The sequence below is a fragment of the Stigmatopora argus genome, chromosome 13 (genome assembly GCF_051989625.1).
Source record: "Stigmatopora argus isolate UIUO_Sarg chromosome 13, RoL_Sarg_1.0, whole genome shotgun sequence".
NCBI lineage: Eukaryota > Metazoa > Chordata > Actinopteri > Syngnathiformes > Syngnathidae > Stigmatopora > Stigmatopora argus.
The window spans coordinates 6,682,313-6,704,824 of NC_135399.1; the positions used below are offsets into that span (position 1 = coordinate 6,682,313).

Below are 22,512 nucleotides of genomic sequence, written 5' to 3' on the forward strand. Positions count from 1 at the left end.
CAGCTAGTCAACTCATAAATTTACCAAATATTTTTATTTCTGTACAGTAAATCCAATGTACCAAAACATATTGAAAATTTTAGTCTGAAGCCAAAATCACAATATTATCCTTTTTAGGATTTGTGATTGTCATGTGATTTTTCAGCCATTTTGGGCCCTACATAGTAGCTTGTTTTTATAAGGTTAGTGTCAGCTAAAAAATATTATGCACTAATATTGATATTTTCTCCAGAATTTACATGTGGAAATGTCATGTGTGCATGCAGTCCATATTCTCGACTTGGATGGCCACCTGCATTCATCAATTTCTGTTATCTTGGCCGTAAAAGCTTACAATATATGTGCTGCTGCTGCTCTTGTGATATACAGATTAATATATTCATCATTTTTACTGACCTCTAATGCACAAAAATAAAAAGAGGAATGCATTATATGGAGGACTAGGTGATCCAAAACTCCAAAAAAATAATTAAAATAGATTCAATCAATAATTATGTTATTTGTGGGCTTTAAAAAAAAAAATCATTTCAACTTTAATACTGTTTTCTATTAGTACATTTGACTGAAAGCAATTAAAAATTGAATTACTAAATGTAGAAATACAAATTTATTTCATGTAAAAATTAAAACTTTATTGCAGGAATTAATAAAAACAGAATTGTTGAAATGAAAAAGGAATTATATAAGTATTCAAATATAATAATCAACATTTAAATCCCAAATATTGACTGAAATGTCATTTAATCAAATTATTTGTTTATTTCATTTAGCTATTTCTGGCTTTTTCAAACCGTCAGACTATAAAGAAACAACAACAAAAAGTTACGATTAACACTTTAAACGTGCTAACATTCCCTGCCAACCCTATCAGTTCAAACGAATTGGACATCTATAACAGTCAGTAGCAGCCAAATAACATTAGTTTATTACAAAAAACTTTACACTAAAACAAGACACTGTCTTAAATCTCTATTGTGAAACAAAAACAGATACATTAGAAACATTCTTGAACATATTTGGACCAAACATGTCAGTGACAAGAAAAAAACAATCTTTCTGCATTTAAATATAGTCAAGACAATTCTACTTGGGAATGTAACAAGGGACATTGCAGCGTTCGACTGTTTTGTCGATATTACAGGGCGACGGCAAAGACGCAGACCACGCAGTACATGGTGCGGTTCTCCCATCGGACTGTGCAGCTTCCTGAAATACATGATTTAGGATCATCCATAAGAGTTGAAAATCTTAGTTCAAACATTGGCTGCAGCCACTACACAAAAAAATATCAAATAACATTTAAAGAAATCACAATACATGTATATGAAGACGTTTTGATTTTTTGAAATTCAAAGTATGAAAACCTTTTATTTCCCCCCTTTTCACAAATACGTATATATATATATATATATATATATATATATATATATATATATATATATATATATATATATATATATATATATATATATATATATATTTAACGTATATGAAAACGTTTTGATTTTTTGAAATTCAAAGTATGAAAACCTTTTATTTCCCCCCTTTTCACAAATACGTATATATATATATATATATATATATATATATATATATATATATATATATATATATATATATATATATATATATATATATACGTATTTGTGAAAAGGGGGGAAATAAAAGGTTTTCATACTTTGAATTTCAAAAAATCAAAACGTTTTCATATACATGTATTGTGATTTCTTTAAATGTTATTTGATTTTTGTTTTCAATAATTGCCTGCTATGTGTTATATATATATATATATATATATATATATATATATATATATATATAATATAAATATATATATATATATATAGTATATATATATATATATATATATATATATATATATAATATAAATATATATATATATATATAGTATATATATATATAAAACAGTTTATTTGAGCTTTTTGTTCTTAGTAAGGGAAAACGTCTTTTAATCATTTGTTTTTCATGTCAAAAGCAAACAAAATCTTTTTAATGATATTCAATAATAAAATGGAAAATGTAAAACATTTTTCTTTCTTTATTTTTATTTTTTTAAAAATGCTTTTTGAACTAAAAATAACACAAAAAGAAAAAAAAATGAAAAATTGCAATTATTCATTTGAAAAGGGGCAAATGAGGAAATATAATATACATCTATAATCTTCATTTGAATTTGACCCTAAAATAGAAAGTCAGCACTCATGATTTACTTTCTCGGGCCGCACAAAATGATGCAGCGGGCCAGATCATATTCAACTGAACATAATTGACCAAGTATGAAACAAAAGAATATCAAGATGGGGCACTTTTAAGTCAAGGTACCACCGATCCCTCACCATCTGTACCGTTGTCCCAGTAGCACGAATTTGCCGTGTGCAGCCCGGCACCGCTTTTCTGCATGACGGTGCAGTTAACTGGCAAAAAAAGCATAACAAATGCATGTCACCAACCCTCAGATCGAGATCCCGCAGGTCACACGCGGCCCACCGACTCACCTATATACTTGAATGGGTGTCTCTGTTTGACCAGGTGGGCCAGAGATTGCTCCACAATGGCGGCACTCCACTGGTTGACTTTGCTTTGACTGTAATCCATCCCTCCGATAACCCCCTCGATGCACTGTCATGTAGAAAATGACATTCTAACGTCTTCAATAAAAGACTTGGCACATAAATGTTTTGAGAGGAGTGGTTTTGCTAACCTCTTTAATGTTGTTGGTGGCTTCATCGGGATTGAACACCACCTGTGTGAAAAGTTAGTGGAATCATTGGAAGTATAATAGAAATGGAAATACTATTGGCAGGCAAAACTGGTTCCATTTCAAATGACTCACAAAAATAGCTGCTAGATTTGTTCATAAATTAAAGTAAATTGCCACAAAATTCCCTTGATTACAAATGTTCTACCTGATGTTTAGTATATTGAAATTTTAATTTGAAAGTGCTGGTTGGAGTGCATCTCTTAATTTATTTCAGTTGAGTGTGTTTGTATTGTTTACTCTATTAAGTGCTGACAGAAAACAAGGGACAATAATATTTTAATCAACGTAAATTCCTATTAAATCACGGCTAAGCTGCTTTATTTAAAAACTCATATGTAGTGAATACTGTATATCAAGGGTGTCAGACTCGGGTTGGTTCGCGGGCCGTGTTAACGTCAACTCGATTTCATGTGGGCCGGACCATTTTAGATATAATATTTAGATTTTTTTAAATAAATGGATTAAAAGAACTGGATTAAAAGCCCCGAATATTCAGGTTTTTATAGATCTAAAACAATGTTTATTTGAGCTTTTTTTAAATATATTTTTAGATTTTACAAAATGATTTTTGAACTAAAAACACAGAAAAAAATGATTAAAAAATTACAATTATTCGTTTAAAAGGGGGGAAATCAGGAAATTTAATATACATCTATACTCTTCATTTTAATTTGATCCTAAAACAGAAAGTCAGCACTCGTGATTTACTTTCCCGGGCCACACAAACTGATGCGGCGGGCCAGATTTGGCCCCCGGGCCGCCACTTTGACACATGTGCTGTATATAGTAAACAATATGAAGAAGCTAATGACCAACATAGGGCGGCAAATGATATCCCAAATGAGGACCCAGTGCAAAAAGGTGAAATGTACTTCATGTTTGTTCCTGTGTACGTACTAATTCTCCAAAGTAATACTGGGCGAGATCATCGACTAAGCCTGCTAACGGAAACTGTGTCTACTCTCCCTTGTTGCATTTCCAAGCTAACCGATCCCGGGAAATGTAAACTTATTTAGTAATTTATAACAAATGCGAGGGTCTAGACGTGATGATGAATGTCGACGTAATCATACCTCGTCGCCATTATTATACTCCTCCATTTGGTGGCACTTGTCGCCAGTTTCCCAGCACGATCTAAGTATGCGCATGCGCAACGGCCCGGCTATTTTGACAGTGAATGTGGTCAAAGATTTTGAGACACTTCACCATTCAGTAGGAAGAGTAATTGTCTCAAAACTTTTGGACGTCGCTGCGTGTGTATATACGTATCGATATAAATAATTATATACATAGTTTCAATTGTATGGCACGTATAAAAATACATTCCCAAGGATCACTCTGTAATTACATGTTTTTGACAGCAGGGAGCAGTGTTTATAAACAAAACAAGCACAAGCCTAATATTTAAATAATATATAATTGGCGTTAAAAGGTAAAGTAAAACATGATTAAAAAAACAAACATGTAAATAATGCAGCTTTACTTAGCATCTCTCAATCGCGGCTGAGTATTCATTGTTAATTTCCTTTCAAAATTTTCAAATTAAAATATTTAAACCCTTAAATTCAAAAACACAAACTACTATTGTGAAGCCGATTAAATACAGATTACCAAATGTTTTATAGCACAATATTTAGGTCACTTTTATACAACAATTCATTTTCCCGTACGCTAAAACTCAGATTTTACTCTTGTTGTGAAATTCAGAAACTCCTGAAATTCAGGTGTCGCGTTACCTGGACGAGATACTAATTTTTCGCCCTGTTCACATTCCTCTTATGAACTTATTTTTTTGTTTACATGTTTTGTTTAAATTATCGTTCGAAGGGATAGGCGAAAGTTCAACGTATGTTCACTCATGGCCCATCGAAGCCTGCTGTATTTAGTATATACTTTCAGTTTGGGTAAGTCTGTGTATTACGATATTCGGGTTGAAAACTAACAACGTTTGTTTTTAATTATACGTACAGCGTGTTGAACTTTTGAGATGTGTACAAACAAGCCTTTTACTTTATGGTGCCTCCCACCATTAATGTGTAATATATAAGGGTCCAAAGTAACTACACTAGTGGATCGCAATGTTTAAAACAATCAAAGCTGGTCTAAATGGTTGAACATAATGTCGTACATCTACAAAGTTGGCCAAAAAAATAGTTGGTGGCATCGACCATCTTCACTTTGTCAGATTTTCTGCTATGCATTCATCAATTATAGGTAATAAACCAACAGTCGTAATTACCTCGGTTAAAAGATCATTAGTGGTACTGTAATTGACATGGTTCATAATACCGGTAATACCTTGACATACGAGTGTCCCAACTTACGAGAAATTTGAGATACGAAGAAAATTCCGAGCAAATTTTTGCCCTGAGATCAACTTTGTCCATCTCATCTAATTTTTTGAACCGTTTTATCCTTACTAGTTTTGCGGGGGGTGCTGGAGCCTATCCCAGCTCACTTCAGGCCCGAGGCAGGGGACACCCTGAATTGGTGGCCAGCCAATCGTAGGGCACACGGAGACAAATGACCATTCATGCTCACACTCATACCTAGGGGCAATTTAGTGCCCAATCAGCTTAGCATGTATGTCTTTGGAATGTGGGAGGAAACTAGAGTACCCGGAGAAAACCCATGCAAACTCCACACAGGTGATCTTTAAGCCGAGGTAATTACGACTGCAAACATGCAAACTCCACACAGGTGGACCAACCTGGATTTGCTGACACAAAGGCCATGCAGAGAGTGATCAACACCGCCCAGAAGATCATCGGCTGCTCTCTGCCCTCACTGGATGACATTGCCAGCCCTCGCTACCTCAGCAACATTGTCAGGAACCCATACCACCCTGGTCACAACCTGTTCCAGCTGCTGCACTCTGGCAGACACTACAGGTCTCACAAATAGACAAATAGACTTAAGGACAGTTTTTTTTCCCACAGCCATCAGGACTCTGAACTTGCGTTAGCACGACACACAATCCCTTCTGTGCAATAACAATGTGAAATATCTTAGATTGTGCGATATTTTAAAATTTACCATGCCAGTATGTGATTCTTTATATTTTTATATTACTTATGTATGTTTTTTTTACTGGGAAAACACACTTTGTCTAGTAGCACCACCAATTTCGTTATACGCAGCTGTGTATGATGACAATAAAGGCTTTTGATTTGATTTGAATCCAGGTCCCCCACTCCGCTAACACTCAGCTGCCGGGCCACCCCAACTTTGTCCATTCCAAAGAAAATATTAAGTTGTTTTAAGCATTTTTGTGTGACCATGTTATTTTTTGGACCCTCCAGTTTAGGAAGTTCTAATGCTTGGATTTTTACAAGATACAGTAATACCTTGATATACGAGTGTCCCAACATACGAGAAATTTGAGATACTCATGTAAGTTTCTCTCAGTTTCTCCACAGGTTCCAAAGTATGTCCTCAAAGGTCAGGAGATCAACTTGGTGCCCTCCATTTCTGGCCAACCTGATGGAATTCTCTGGACACGCGACGGCAAGAAAGTGGTTGACTTTAACGGCATGGAGGAGTTTGTGTTTCCTCCATACGAGAACAGGATCACTCTGGACTGGGCCTCAGCAGAACTTGCAATCAAAGACGCCAGATATCAAGATAGTGGACAATATGAACTGGAAGTCAAAATACATAAGCGGGTGCACCGTTCCGCATATGAGTGGGAGGTTATAGGTAAGTTTAACACTTTAAGACAAATAACTACAAAAATGCAATTACTGGAGACATTGCATGCTGGTCGGTCTAAATTCTGATTCACTTTTTGTTGTTTTTTGTTGTTGTTGAAAATAAGGATCAAGATTTTTTTTTGACACCATTGGTGAAAGTTTTGTAGATTCAAATGGAAAATCGAGGCTGGAAGAAAACAATTTATGGCTGTCAATCATTGACAACATGAGTTGAATGAGTAATGTCAATCATTGACAACATGAGTTGAATGAGTAATGTCAATGTGACAGATAAATGAACAGGGCCCTTTTTGTCAAAAATGTGAGTTTTGCAGGAAATTCAGAAGTTTTGAGATGTTAAGAATAATTATTTGATCTGGGATCTCTTCCAGTTTATTTCAAGTCACTACATATTGATTTTGTGGCATTTTGGAGTCATTTCCTGTTAACTTTGGGCTATTTCTTGTTGAATTATTTGTTAAAAAAACTTTTTGTGGGTTGATGTCCACCAATGGATGGAATGAGCAATATCAAGGTTATAGCTTGAATATTCTATTGGAAAGAAATGAGGCATTTTTGTCAAAAGTGTGAAGCTTTAAGATTATGAAAATATGAATCTGCTTTGGATGAATTTTTGGAAAATTTTAGAGTTGGAACAGTTTAATTAGATTAAACTTTTAATTTCCATTCTGTGTTTGCTTCCAGACAAAGTCGGCAAACCAAGCATATCCTGTGAGATGGCAAATGAAAACCAGGCAACGCTTGTGTGCTCAACACATTCCAAACATCCTCGTTTGGTCCAGTTCATGTGGCGCTCACGTGGAAAGAAGCAGCTGGGTCCAAATTTAACGATAACCCTCCAGGATAAGCTTGATGTTCAAATTTACCGTTGTGACGTGAGCAACCCTCTGAGCAACAAAACTGCTGCATTCACTGCCAAAGACTGCTTCCTGGGTAATTATGATCATAAATGTAAAGTGAAACATGCGGACGGTGTTTGAGATATTTCTGTGAGCTTTCTATTTGTGCGCAGACAAAAAATCTGCTACTCTACTTGCCATCATCCTCCCAGTCATTTTTGCTGTTGCCTTCATGTTGCTCATCATTTTGGGCTGTCTGTTCCGAAGAAAACTTCAAGGTACAGGTAGACAAAAAAAATCTGTGCTTGAAATATTCCGCTCAGAATTATACGGATGGTGATTTACCCTTATCCTCCTACAGTGTAAAAAAATACAGAAAATAAGGTAAAAAGCAAAAGAAACCAAAAATGTTCTTAAATTTGATGATTTAGCAGTAAATTTTGATGTAAAAAATATCCCGAAAACCATTATATAGGCCACCTGTGTCAAAGTGGCGGCCCGGGGGCCAAATCTGGCCCGCCGCATCATTTTGTGTGGCCCGGGAAAGTAAATCATGAGTGCTGACTTTCTGTTTAAGATCAAATTAAAATGAAGAGTATAGATGTATATAAAATGTCCTGATTTTCCCCCTTTTAAATCAATAATTGTAATTTTTTAATCAAAATTTTCTGTGTTTTTAGTTCGAAAATCATTTTGTAAAATCTAAAAATATATTTAAAAAAGCTAAAATAAACATTGTTTTAGATCTATAAAAAACTGAATTTTCAGGGCTTTTAATCCAGTTCTTTTAATCCATTTATTAAAATAAATAAATCTAAATATTATATCTAAAATGGTCCGGCCCACGTGAAATCAAGTTGACATTAAAGCGGCCCGCAAACCAACCCGAGTCTGACACCCCTGCTCTATACTGTGGATTATTATATGAAAAAAAGAACTGTTTACATGACTTTTTAAGGTTGCTTGCTGTAAAAAGACTTCAAATGCAATTATAATACCCTAATTTGATATTAATTTAACAATAAAGATTCTACTGTTTGCTTTTTATTAAATGGCAACATACTGGCGACCACAGATCTCAGTTTTTTTTATTTAAATTTAACTTTTTAACAAGTTAAATATTTTCTATTTATCTATTTAATATTTTCTTTCTGTGTTCCTGCAGCATGTTTTGAAGACACAAAGAAAGGAGTTTGTAAAAGACGACGGAGTACAACTGAAGGTATGATTAATTGGAACTGAGTTAGATTGAAGTTGTATAATTCATTTGTACTATGCTTTTTCTTCTGGGATCAACTTTATTACTGAGAAATTAGTAACAGTTTTGATAGGGTGTCACTTACCTGAATTGATGATTCTAAACCAATTTTCAGCATGGTACACACATCCTGCTTTTAAAGAGCTCAACTCATTTTTAAGACACAAGAAGCTAGTAAGTGCTCAGTTTTTCCCATGTTTTCTTGTAAATCTTACTATTGCAGTACTTTCTACTGCCTTAAAAAAATTGAATGTTCAAGTCATGAGGTTTCTACTCACGCCAAAAGAGTTTTGTGTGTGTTCTCTTTTATTTTAGTTATCACCATTTTCTGGCCGATCACCCAAATTTGGAAATTTCTGACTTGCCAGTGTCGATTTTTACTGAAATTTATTCATGTGAGCTGAATTGATTGAACTTTTTTTTTGTCATTTAATTATTTTTAAACCTTGTATTATGTACTAAACTCAATACGATAACATTTATCGCAAATGTGTGCAGAGGCTCCTGACAAGGGAATTTCCTATCATGAATTTTCATGTCTAGATATTTTTATTTTTTTTTATTTTTTTTTATTTTTAATTGTGCTTTTAAAATGAATATGTTTGTTGTTGTTTTTTTACACGTTTCAGGGTCCAATCAAGGGGACGAAACTACATCCTTCCTGGAAGGATTATCTACGCTTCCCTCCAATCAGAGACTCCGCTCTTTGCTTCCAAGTGATTGGATTGATTCGGCTTATGGCAACGAAGACAAACCTGATGCTAGAAATGGTAAAGTCCATTGTATTTTGCTTCTTGATCTGGTTTTGATCTGCTTTTGTCATTTTAGGCTATAACAAAGAGTTGACTGAGAATGAAGCAGTAGATTCTGCCCTCGCCACTTCCTCTGATCTACCAAATTCCCAATCGACCTCCTCTGGCATGAGCACTCCCACTGAACAGGAGGGGAACTCACCTCAGCAGATCTTAGGAGACACTTCAGAGGGAATTGTGCATGAAGGTGACTCACCTCAAGTTGAGACCCTCTCCTCCAACTCTGCAGAAGAGGAACATACTGAAGCAAAAGAAGGAGGAGCCACTCCGCGGGAACCAATTTTAAACTTGGCGACTAGAGGTGAGGACCAGAGAGAAACTAGTACATTAGCATCTCAGGGAGAGAATGAGAATGTCATTGCAGATGGGGAAAAAAGTGAAACTGAACGGTCAAGTTGTCTGACTGACACAAATGCAACTTAGCCACATTTCAGTGACATTGACGGTTATAGATGTCCAATCCGAACCGTTGGTGCCTGCTCATCCCAGTCAAAATAGATTGGACATCTATCTATCGTTGACAATGGCAGCCAAATATATCATTTACAATTTTTTTTTTTAAATTTAATTCTACAAAACCCACCCCTACCTTACGATTGCTATTTCTGTATTTTAAACACAAAGGATGCATCGTTTTTTTACACGCATATATATTATATAGTATTATATATGGATGAATATCGAACCGCAATAGCGCTGGCTATCGGTAGCAGCCCCAGACTCTATTTCCGGTTTCCAGCGCGCAGTGACTGCTGGGATATATAGTTCTTGCACGCTACACCCACACGCTAAAAACACGTTTTTAAAAAGGCAACGGAAGCAAAACTGAGTTCGGCTGTACTTTATTTAGCCATTTTACAACTTACTCACGTCATCCTCACCCACAAATCCATCAAAGGCCTCATTTTCTGTGTCCGAATTGAACAATTGTCCAAATTAGTCATTGAAAATGCTGAGTTTTATACGTTCGTCCAGGCGGCCACAATCCATTCGCAAATAGTAGCTAGCTAGTAGGTAGCGTAACTATTCCGGGGCTGTCTTCCATGCTTCGCAAGGCTGTGTTGATGTCGATGTACAGGCAACAATCCATTGGGTGTATTGACAAAAGAACTACATATCCCAGCAGTCACTGCACAGTACTTTTTCTACGGGGAAAATAGTAGAGTCGGGGGCTGCTTGCCGTAGTTGTGAGAGATGGTGTACCCTATCGACTGATTTATTTTATTTTATCGTGATAACAATTTTAGTATTGGTCCATATATAAAGCACACTGATTATAAGGCACCCTGTCTATTTTGGAGAAAATTTTAGACTTATGTGCGCTTTATAGTCGTAAAATACGGTACGTTAGTTGTTTTTTATACGTTTCAGGGTCCAATCAAGGGGACGAAACTACATTCTTCCTGGAAGGATTATCTACGCTTCCCTCCAATCAGAGGCTCGGCCCTTTGCTTCCAAGTGATTGGATTGATTCGGAAGACAAACCTGATGCCACAAATGGTAAAGTCCATTGTATTTTGCTTCTTGATCTGGTTTTGATCTGCTTTTGTCATTTTAGGCTATAACAAAGAGTTGACTGAGAATGAAGCAGTAGATTCTGCCCTCGCCACTTTCTCTGATCTACCAAATTCCCAATCGACCTCCTCTGGTATGAGCACTCCCACTGAACAGGAGGGGAACTCACCTCAGCAGATCTTAGGAGACACTTCAGAGGGAATTGTGCATGAAGGTGACTCACCTCAAGTTGAGACCCTCTCCTCCAACTCTGCAGAAGAGGAACATACTGAAGAAAAAGAAGGAGGAGCCACTCCGCGGGAACCAATTTTAAACTTGGCGACTAGAGGTGAGGACCAGAGAGAAACTAGTACATTAGCATCTCAGGGAGAGAATGAGAGTGTCATTGCAGATGGGGAAAAAAGTGAAACTGAACGGTCACGTTCTCTGACTGACACAAATGCAACTTAGCCACATTTCAGTGACATTGACGGTTATAGATGTCCAATCCGAACCATTGGTGCCTGCTCATCCCAGTCAAAATAGATTGGACATCTATCGCTGTCAATGGCAGCCAAATATATCATTTACAAAAAAAACACATTTTAATTTAATTCTACAAAACCCACCCCTACCTTACGAGTGCTATTTCTGTATTTTAAACGCAAAGAATGCACCGTTTTTTAGACTCATATATATTATATATGGATGAATATCGAACCGCAATAGCGCTGGCTATCGGAAGCAGCCCCAGACTCTATTTCCGGTTTCCAGTGCGCAGTAACTGCTGGGATATATAGTTCTTGCACCCTACACCCACACGCTAAAAACATGTTTTTAAAAAGGCAACGGAAGCAAAACTGAGTTCGGTTGTACTTTATTTAGCCATTTTACAACTTACTCACGTCATCATCACCCACGAATCCATCAAAGTCCTCATTTTCTGTGTCCGAATTGAACAATTGTCCAAATTAGTCATCGGAAACGCTGAGTTTTATACGTTCGTCCAGGCGGCCACAATCCATTCGCAAATAGTACCTAGCTAGTAGGTAGCGTAACTATTCCAATGCTGCCTTCCATGCTTCGCAAGGCTGTGTTGATGTCGATGTACAGGCAACAATCCATTGGGTGTATTGACAAAAGAACTACATATCCCAGCAGGCACTGCGCAGTACTTTTTCTACGGGGAAAATAGTAGAGTCGGGGGCTGCTTGCCGTAGTTGTGAGAGATGGTGTACCCTATCGACTGATTTATTTTATTTTATCGTGATAACAATTTTAGTATTGGTCCATATATAAAGCGCACTGGATTATAAGGCGCCCTGTCTATTTTGGAGAACATTTTAGACTTTTATGTGCGCTTTATAGTCGTGAAAATACGGTACGTTAGTTGTTTTACACACGTTTCAGGGTCCAATCAAGGGGACGAAACTACATTCTTCCTGGAAGGATTATCTACGCTTCCCTCCAATCAGAGGCTCGGCCCTTTGCTTCCAAGTGATTGGATTGATTCGGAAGACAAACCTGATGCCACAAATGGTAAAGTCCATTGTATTTTGCTTCTTGATCTGGTTTTGATCTGGTTTTGTCATTTTAGGCTATAACAAAGAGTTGACTGAGAATGAAGCAGTAGATTCTGCCCTCGCCACTTTCTCTGATCTACCAAATTCCCAATCGACCTCCTCTGGCATGAGGACTCCCACTGAACAGGAGGGGAACTCACCTCAGCAGATCTTAGGAGACACTTCAGAGGGAATTGTGCATGAAGGTGACTCACCTCAAGTTGAGACCCTCTCCTCCAACTCTGCAGAAGAGGAACATACTGAAACAAAAGAAGGAGGAGCCACTCCGCGGGAACCAATTTTAAACTTGGCGACTAGAGGTGAGGACCAGAGAGAAACTAGTACATTAGCATCTCAGGGAGAGAATGAGAATGTTATTGCAGATGGGGAAAAAAGTGAAACTGAACGGTCACGTTCTCTGACTGACATAAATGTAACTTAGCCACATTTCAGTGACATTGACGGTTATAGATGTCCAATCCGAACCGTTGGTGCCTGCTCATCCCAATCAAAATAAATTGGACATCTATCGCTGTCAATGGCAGCCAAATATATCATTTACAAAAAAACATTTTAATTTAATTCTACAAAACCCATCCCTACCTTACGGAATGCCTAATAGTAATATTCGAAAAGAGCACAAACAACAACAAGTGTTATGGTTTTCTAACTTTGAAAGGTAAACATTTTTATATTCTTAAGAATACAAACTCATATTGGGCTTTTTGCCTAAAACGGTTTACAAGGGGGGTAACAATTAAACAATTGGTGACTGGATAGCGATTTATTAAGATTAAGCGCAATTGAATTAAAGTTGATCAAAACTCAAAAGTATTACAATCTTTCAGACATGCTGGTTTTTCAAAAGTGTCACTGTCTGAAAATGTTTTCGAAACAAAATTCCCATCTATTTTTTTTTATTAAGTGAGAAGTAATCGTCTTAAATGTGCACGTAACATTTTATTGAATGGAACAACCGTTGAATTCAATCGTAAATCGAAATGTGGCTGATTTTCTGATACCGCCTGTTTTGAATCGTTCAAATAATTATTATTATATCTACATATAATATTGATTCTTCGAACGATTCAAATATTAGGATGAAGATTTATATTTTTTGCACATTTTGATCAATTTGATGTTTTTGCCTGTGATATCTACTATATATTTGTATATATATTATATATACAAAACATCAAATTGATCAAAATGTACAAAAATATATCGATTTTCAACCTAATATTTATTCCTATTTTCTCTGCATCCACGTTTTTGTTCAAATGGTTGAATGTTTTAACAACCAAATTGTCCAGAACATCAAAATAGGTCTGCTCACTTCACCTGAAATGTGTACATAAGTTTTTATTAAAGGCCCTTGAATCGAATCAAAATCAAATTGCGCATAGCTTGTAAAAGCATTGAATGTCTTATTGTTATCCAAAGAATTTGATATTCTGTAGTATCATCATGTAATTGGTGATTCACACCCCTACTTTTTACCAGGTGCTTATAATATAAAACACAATTTAAAGACAGGTATTTTTCACAAATAAGTTTTAAATATAATATTTTTTTCTACAAAATGCCATGAGAATATCTTTTGTTACATTTTTTTTTATTGACCAGGATATGAAATTGTACACTTAGTTGTCTTAGGAAAACCACGTCTGCAAATGTATTTTCATAGTGTTTCACTTCAAAAGCTGTAAGAAAATAATGTTAACATTCACTGTACATTTGTAATGTAATAAAAACAAAAAAAATCCTAACTAACTAATTTCTGAGTTGCCCCAAAAAGGGAACTATGTTAAGAACTGATACACACAACGTAATACGTACTTAAACTGTATGTGTAACAACATTATTTCCTCAATAGGAGGCAGTCTTGATCAAATGATAGTTCAAAACACAACTGTGGTTGAAGACAAAGTGACTTATAAAAGGGTGATATCAAGGCACCAGTGATACAGAACAGAGGCTGGTGCCCTGGAAAAGACATGTACCATCATGATCAAATCAACAACGTGACACATAAGTCAATAAAGATGTGGTTGCAAAGATTTGGCTGTCTGACAGGGCGCTGCAGATTGTGAAGGGCAGGCCCGCCCCGTGTGGGAAAGTCACGCATGAATTAGCTTAACCTCTGAGTCACCAAGGAGTCTGTGATCTGCTACCACCTGACCTGAGGGGTTCGGGCCACGAGCGCAAATGAACCCTATCGCGTTTCACTGGTCACAACAAATACCGAAGGGATATCAGAGGATTGAATTATTTGTGGCTCTTCAGGCAAAGGTCGCAATGTGCTTCCACTGAGATCTAGTAAGGGGGTGAGGACTCCACAATCTAGCATTTGTTCAGTGTATTGTCACTGTTTGTTAAAAATATTTCTCAAATGGACAATGTTGAGGGGTGGCTTGAAAATATGACATTGATATACAGTGGTACCTCAACATACGAGTTTCGGGCAAATATTTATCTTGAGATACGAGACAAATTTCGATATACGAGCATACAGCGGACGCGAGAGGCTGCTCATAAAAACATCATGGGCACTGTCTTTCTGGTCGCAACTCCCTAGTGCAGGGGTAGGGAACCTATGGCTCGGGAGCCACATGTGGCTCTTTCGATGGGTGCATCTGGCTCTTCGCTAACCTGTGAGCTAAAATATGGAACCCGCTGGTGACAGAACTGAGATACTACATCCAGTGCTGCTTTAGTCTTCTTTTTTTGCATTAGACTCTGCTAGAATGCATAGTCTCATTGATTAGCAACTGCATAAGAATGTTGTCAAAAGTATTCTTTTTTTCCACTTTAAAAGTGGTGAAATTACTAAAATAAAAGACACCCATTTACATGTATTTTGACCTCCGCCCCGCCAAATCCGTCTAATTTTAGTAATATTAAACATATTTTAGTACTATTAAAACAATAGTTGTTAATGGATTGCGAATTAGAACAAATAAAATGTTTTTCCAATCCAAAATCCTGTTTTTGGTGTTTTTTCAGAGGGTTGGAACGAATTAATTTGATTTTAGCTCATTTCTATGGGAAACGTTCGTTTGAGGTACGAGTAAATCGACATACGAGCTCAGTCCCGGAAAGCATTAAGCTCGTATCTAGAGGTACCACTGTATAAGTGTCTGAAACTTTCTGGGGGCTGCTAGAGATCGAGTCAGGGTGAGTCTGGGCCATTTGAGGTTTCACATTTTAAGAAAAGTATAGTAAAAGTTCTATCCACAAGTTTTCAAGACCACCCTATCCATGAGCAATTTGGATTTTTTTGTTGTTCCGGATTTATTATTATTTTTGTAGAGCCGATCAAATTGCAAAAACAAATGATACTTGTAAGTTGGTCAGAATGTGTCTGTTAAGTAACACACATGGGCACTCTAACACCTTGTCACGTTTGTGTTTGCGTATATAAATGCCGGGATGTCTTGGCTCTCATGGGTTTATGGTAATTCTGAGGAGTCAACATTTTCTTAACCTGATTTGTCATCTCAAACAGAGGTGATGTGAATCGCTTATTAATGACAGATGCGTGACATTCATACCAGAGATTGACCGATTATTAGCATCAATGTTTGGCAATTTGAGGTACATTGTATCTGCCTTTTTTTAATCCGACCGCCCGAAATCAGAAGAAATCAATTTAAAACTGGTTAATTTAGGCTCAGATGCAGTCGCGCTTCCCTTCTCTCTCCCCGGCCTGCTGTGTCCTGCTCTATTCTCAGCCACGCCTATCATAAACGACCTGTCACAGCCGCTTGCTAAGGGATCTTTGATCTTGAACATATCAAGAGACTATGCTTCATTTCGGTGCCTTTTGTTGATACTGAGACACGACTCAGCTGCTCTCTTAAGTCCATTTTTTTAACTTTTTTACTGCAAATGAATATCAGCTCCAAATATCGGTTATCGGTGTCCTCTCACTTCTAATAATCGGTATCGATCCTGAAAATCCATATCAGTCGATCTCTAATTCATACAAACAAGGGTCTGTTTTATATTTTATATCCACTTATGGATGAACCCAGGTGGGATTTGAAAAAATCCAAGTTGGACTGTTTACACGCCATGCTAATCAATTAGAAATATTTTTGCATTTTGCCAAGGAAATTGAAACTACAGGGTGAAGCCCATAATGTGCCCAAGACCAGAACTCATCAAGACCAAGATTTTTTCGGAATGTAGTCTGAGACAAAACCCAAAGTGAGACAAACTAAGACCACGACTTTAGGGAGTTACGACCGACACCGTCAAAATGTGGTCTAGAGATTGTTTTTCACTGAATCACTGTTTCTTGGGTATTTACTCCTACTACTACTCCATACTACTCCAACCAATTTACTCACATTACTACTTAAGTTTGGCTGATTTAAAGAAAAACACTTTGTTGTCTCTGCATTAATATTCACCAATGAAATAAACAAATTAGAATCATTCTCATCATCTTATTCATTTTTTTGTTTAACACTTTGGATGCCATTGATGGTGTTAGATTACCAATCCATTTCGACTCGTTCGTTGCTATCCCAAAAAGGAATTTGAAAGTCTTTTGCCATCATTCATTCATTTTCCCGTACGGCTTATCCTCACAAGGGTCATGGAGGGTGCTGGAGCCTATCCAGGCAACTGTGGGCACCAGGCTGGGGACACCCTGAACTGGTTGCCAGCCAATCGCAGGGCACAATAGGACGAACAACCATTCATGCTCACACTAGGGCCACTTTAGAGTGTTCAACCAACCTACTAAGCACATTTTGGGGATATGTGAGGAAACTGGAATACCCAGAGAAAACCCACGGAAGCCCAAGGAGAACATGCAAACCTAGGATTCAACCCTCCATCTCAGAATTGTGAAGCCGACACGCTAACCACTCACCCATCAATTGCATGTAAATTGGTGGAAATTCTTTATGTGCAATCAGATCTTCCCAAAATAATTCGAAGCCGTACGAATCACTCTCTCTACAACGTTTAATCAGTTTTGTATATTTTACGTGCTAACTACTGTATATGTGCCTACTTTTCACTGTTTTAGAAATAAATACTGTGGGAAAAGGTCATTAAAACAGCACAGCTAGAACCCCACGACTGACATACAATTGATCAAAGAAGCATAGTTAGGGTAGGGTCAAATTATTAGCCTCTCCTCATCACACAGCTATATAGTAACAGCAGTGTAATAAGTCTTCATGTAGTCGGTCCAATTATATGCTCCCCCCTTCTCTGATGTTGAAATCATAATGGCCTTATTGCACAAATATAGAGAAAGGAAATGAAGAAAAATGGGCCACCCTCCATACCTATTTTATACCAGTTTGATTCGCATCCTGCCTTGTTTAAATTGCCTCCCTGGGGTGGCAAAGTGAAATCGAACAATATGCCGGGCCTAACTTCTCATTTATTTTTACGCAGCGTCCGAGTGGGGACTTGGCGCCGCTCCATTGAGGAAGCCTCGGGAGGCCAGACCCGGCCGGGTTAGTCGAGACAAATCAATGAATAACAACCGAATACTGTTCTTCCGCAGGGCCTCTTGAAGGTGCGACGCAGCACGCAAAGGCGCCCTCGGTAATTACGTGGACAGACTAGTATGGAGAAACTATATAAAGAAATAATATCCCTTTTTGTCTCAAGAAAGGTCCTCTGTTAAAACATATGCAGCAGGAGCTGCAGTCCAAAGTTAGTCATTCTCATTATTATAACACTACATTAACTCATTGCCTGCTATTGGCAGCAACAGATGTCCAATTCAGTCCACATCCTTTTGTGTGGCCTGTAAATTAAAAAAAATAGTGCATCAACTTCACTTTTCTTGCTAAAAAGAAATGTAAATTAAAAATAACATTTTATTGTAATATTTATTCATTCATTCATTCATCTTCGCGCATCCTAGTAAGGGTTGCCAGAGCTTATCCCAGCTAATTACGGTCACCAGGTGGGGGACACCCTGAATTGGTAGCCAGCCAATCACAAGGCACAAGGAGACGGACAACCATTCACGCTCACACCCATCCCTAGACGAAATTTAGACTGTTCAACCAGCCTACTCTGAATGTTTTTTGAGATGTGGGAGGAAAGTGGAGTACCCGGAGAAAACCCACACAGGCCCGAGGAGAACATGCAAACTCCACACAGTTAGGACCAGGTGTTGAATCTGAAATGAAGATCTTTTAGACAAGGTAGAGAGTGGATAGCATGCCCGCCTCACAGTTCTGAGATCCAGGGTTCAATCCCTGGGGGGTTCTGACCTTCCTGTGCGGGTTTTGCAATGCCAGGGAATCAGTTAATGCAGCATGCATCCATTTTTGTTAGTTAACAACATGACAATCAACAATTAATGACATCATTTCGTAAGATCTGGCATTTTGAAGGTGATCTTTACACCAAGAGAAAGTCATTTTATTAACTCATCTAATGCATCTAAGTCTTTTGTTGTTGTTTTATATGTATTATTTGTGCTAGGGTTTACTTTTGTTGTTGTTTTATATGTATTATTTGTGCTAGGGTTTACTTTCCTTTAAAATAAGACATTAGGGCAGGGGTGTCAGACTCGGGTTGGTTCGCGGGCCGCGTTAACGTCAACTCGATTTCATGTGGGCCGGACCACTTTAGATATAATATTTAGATGTTTTTTAATAAATGGATTAAAAGAACTGGATTAAAATCCCTGAATATTCAATTTTTTATAGATCTAAAACAATGTTTATTTTAGCTTTTTTGATATATTTTTAGATTTAACAAAATGATTTTTGAACTAAAAACACAGAAAAAAATTGATTAAAAAATTACATCTATTGATTTAAAAGGGGGGAAATCAGGAAATGTAATATACATCTATACTCTTCATTTGAATTTGATCCTAAAACAGAAAGTCGGCACTCATGGTTTACTTTCCCGGGCCACACAAAATGATGCGGCGGGCCAGGTTTGGCCCCCGGGCCGCCACTTTGACACCTGTACATTAGGGGATGTTTGTTCTGTTGGAATCAAGTGTTCAGGCTTGAGGCCTTGTCGATTTGCCTGACCTAATGTCTTGTTTTTATATAGTCAGGAACATATATACTTATTAGGTCACAATGAATTAGAACTTTAAGCTTTTTATTTAGAAAATATGAAGACATTTACCTCTGAGAATTCATTTTCTGATATTTCCTTTGGTCAATTTTCCAAACATTAGTGGAACTAACGTAAAACATATTTTTTCATCTATCCGCCGTTGACAGTGCAGGAATGTATCATCCTTACCCAAAGGTCAGCTGGACTCCAGATCACCCAAAATCCTAATGAAGACCAGCACTACAAAAAATGGATGGATTTCTCAATGCTGGGTATGTTTTTTTTTTCTTGTTTCAGTTGAACAAAGTTTGCCCAAACTCTAGCAGAAGTTTGAGCCGTATGAAGTTTTTCAGAATAAATATAGCTCATGTTCTGAAAACAAACAAACAAAAAAACATATTCATATTGATTTGCCCTTGGATAATGTATAAAAAAGAAAATTTGGGCTTTTCTGCATCCATTCAGCACCATGGACAGACAGTTTGTTTTGTTTTCTGTTGTCATGTTCTTGCGTCTCTGCACACGCCTCGCAGCAGTCTAGTTGCAAACTTCAGAGGCTTGTCAGTTCTTTATTCGAACAAGCTGCCTGTCAACGTAGCTCTGACGTACCCTCGCTTTTGCACTCCCACGGCCCGGTGCTATTCTCTCGTGGCCAAATTGGAAAAACACTTTTTTTTTAACATCTCACGTTGTCTGATGGCAAGATGAAAGCCAATCTAAACAAGAATTGACAACGGTGAGACCACCGGAGCTCGCTGTGGTATGTCATCAGGTCACCTCCTTTTATGTCTGCCGTGCTGAGAGGGCACGCTTTTCGTGACATTTCTTATGAACCGTTCATTGATTTCACTGCGCGGTAAAACTCAACCTTAACTGATTTTCCTCAGAACGTTACATTGTAATGTTTTTTTGCTTGACTTAGTTGTCACTCCAACTAACGCCGAGGTGTTATTTTACTTTTATTGAGCCCCGGGAGGGCATTCTTTCCCAAGACACAGCAATTATATCATCAGTCTTTAGAATCTTGGCTGACTCTGAGACATTTTGCAAGAATACAGGTAGCTATTCTTGTCAAATAGTAGCTGAGGGCTTTTATTTGTTTAGCTGCTCAGAGGTATTTATTTGAAGGTTGAACAGTCTTTATTTGCATTGTTGCGATTGGAAAGATAGAGCTGCTATCTGTTGAGAACCTGAAGCATTCAAAGAGAAGAGTCAATATTCTACACAACTGTACTTTTATTTTAAGATATGGAATTGTCGCTAGAACATTCTAGACTCAATTAAAGCACCCACAACAGTATTTTAATTGAGTAGAATTCAGTTTAAACAAAATAACACAAGGGAAAGCACTGAATTATTTTCTTGATGGCGCCCCGAATCGTCTAAATCCAAATAAAATGAAACTAGTTGAAGCTTTTCTATCAGGTTCTTTTATTCCTAATGATGTCCCAACATTAAATGTTTTTTTTATCCAGCAAAAAAGGTTAAAAAGATACTTCCAAAAATAGATCCCCAGTTGTCAGAAGCCAGATGCGACTGTTTAGGATTTTCATGGCAATGCAATGTTGCCAAAACACAATGTACAAGACCATTTAGTTGAAAGTAAAAAGTTACCAAAACAAGATGTACTTTGTTGTGTGGGTGGTGCATTTGGAACCTCCAAATGCTCTCCATATGTCTGGCATCTCCCCTGACCCCTCTTATTTCAACAGGCTGGGGCAGATAGAGCGTTTGATTTTGACTATCACAACAGGAAACCTGCCTGTGAAAGCGAAACAAAAAAGATAATGATTTCGAGAGACTTTGGCATTACGACCAATGGAACGCCTGTTGATGTATTGTACTTAAAATCATTGTACTTGTGGATAGCACTCTTGCTAGTAAGGCTTCCCCTTGAAAAGATTGATAACAACTTTGTTAGATTGTCAAAGGTTTGCCTGGAAGGATTTCTGGATGGACGTTGTCAAGACGACACTTTTTGCATCTGCAGAGGAAAGAGAATCACTGATTTCTTGTCGTTCAGTTTAGTGTGGGTGGTTTTCAAACATACAAGTCGTGAACTAAAATAACCTTAAACTCATTTCAAACTTTAAAAACAATGATAATGGAGACCATTGTTGTCGTTTGTAACAACCACAAAACACTGTAAAAAATAAAACTTCCCATTTGTCATGCTAACATGAGGCTTTAATTAGACATAACTCAGATGATTAATATCTCTGAAGTAAATTACATTTTCCAGCCCCCCAAAATGTCACCAACCAGAAAAAAATATAGTCTTTGGCATTCTTTTGCCGTGGCATTGTTTCATTAAGCTCCTGCAAAGTCACCAGATTTATTTCTATCCAGTGGTGCATTTATTTTTACAGTCAATCTACTGCACAGATTCCTATCTAGGACATGCCAAAGATTCTCATTGAAGATACAGATTGGACTGTGGAGCAATGGAAAAAGGTCATGTGGTCTGATGATCCAGATTTACCCTATTCCCGAGTGATGAGCGCATTAGGGTTAGAAGAAAGGCGGGTGAATTGATGCACCCATTGTGCCTACTATACAAGAATATGGAAGCACTGTTATGATCTGGGGTTGCTGCAGTTGCTTAAGTCCGTGACGGGACATTTCGTCGAAAGACGTTTGGTCCCCGGACGTTTGGTCCCCGGACGTTTGGTTGACCGGACGTTTGGTCGACCGGACGTTTGGTCGACCGGACGTTTGGTCGACCGGACGTTTGGTCGACCGGACGTTTGGTCGACCGGACGTTTGGTCGACCGGACGTTTGGTCGACCGGACGTTTGGTCGACCGGACGTTTGGTCGACCGGACGTTTGGTCGACCGGACGTTTGGTCGACCGGACGTTTGGTCGACCGGACGTTTGGTCGACCGGACGTTTGGTCGAACGGACGTTTGGTAGAACGGACGTTTGGTCGCCGGGTTCGCTCGCTGTCAAATTATGACAGAGAGTTTAGCGTTGATATTTTGATATTAGA

General features: G+C 37.7%; 2 protein-coding genes across 9 annotated transcripts in view; one reads left to right on the forward strand and one right to left on the reverse strand.

Moving 5' to 3' along the window:
- Window positions 1–724: 724 nt before the first annotated feature.
- Window positions 725–3,974, reverse strand: LOC144087439 (dynein light chain Tctex-type 1-like). The gene is made up of 5 exons (XM_077617907.1): window positions 3,856–3,974; window positions 2,723–2,764; window positions 2,517–2,640; window positions 2,358–2,435; window positions 725–1,206 (listed from the first exon to the last, which is right to left on the reverse strand). Exons 1-5 carry the CDS (start codon window positions 3,928–3,930, stop codon window positions 1,136–1,138), a joined length of 390 nt encoding a protein of 129 aa, XP_077474033.1. The 5' UTR covers window positions 3,931–3,974; the 3' UTR covers window positions 725–1,135.
- A 565-nt stretch (window positions 3,975–4,539) lies between these two features.
- LOC144087431 (uncharacterized) overlaps window positions 4,540–22,512 on the forward strand; it is a 49,663-nt gene continuing 31,690 nt past the window's right edge. For 4 of the 8 annotated variants that reach the window (XR_013304740.1, XR_013304741.1, XR_013304738.1 and 1 more), the window contains exons 1-12: window positions 4,540–4,686; window positions 6,191–6,481; window positions 7,180–7,428; window positions 7,508–7,618; window positions 8,500–8,556; window positions 9,234–9,362; window positions 9,421–9,705; window positions 10,776–10,904; window positions 10,963–11,247; window positions 12,309–12,437; window positions 12,496–12,780; window positions 19,690–19,794. Coding sequence is in view for 1 of the 8 variants with exons in the window: in XM_077617902.1 (XP_077474028.1) it covers window positions 4,641–4,686; window positions 6,191–6,481; window positions 7,180–7,428; window positions 7,508–7,618; window positions 8,500–8,556; window positions 9,234–9,362; window positions 9,421–9,705; window positions 10,776–10,904; window positions 10,963–11,247; window positions 12,309–12,437; window positions 12,496–12,780; window positions 19,690–19,794 (2,101 nt within the window). In the remaining 7 variants the exon portion in view is untranslated. The remainder of the gene's footprint in view (window positions 4,687–6,190; window positions 6,482–7,179; window positions 7,429–7,507; window positions 7,619–8,499; window positions 8,557–9,233; window positions 9,363–9,420; window positions 9,706–10,775; window positions 10,905–10,962; window positions 11,248–12,308; window positions 12,438–12,495; window positions 12,781–19,689; window positions 19,795–22,512) is intronic. The other 4 variants (XR_013304739.1, XR_013304742.1, XR_013304743.1 and 1 more) reach the window with 4 other exon arrangements.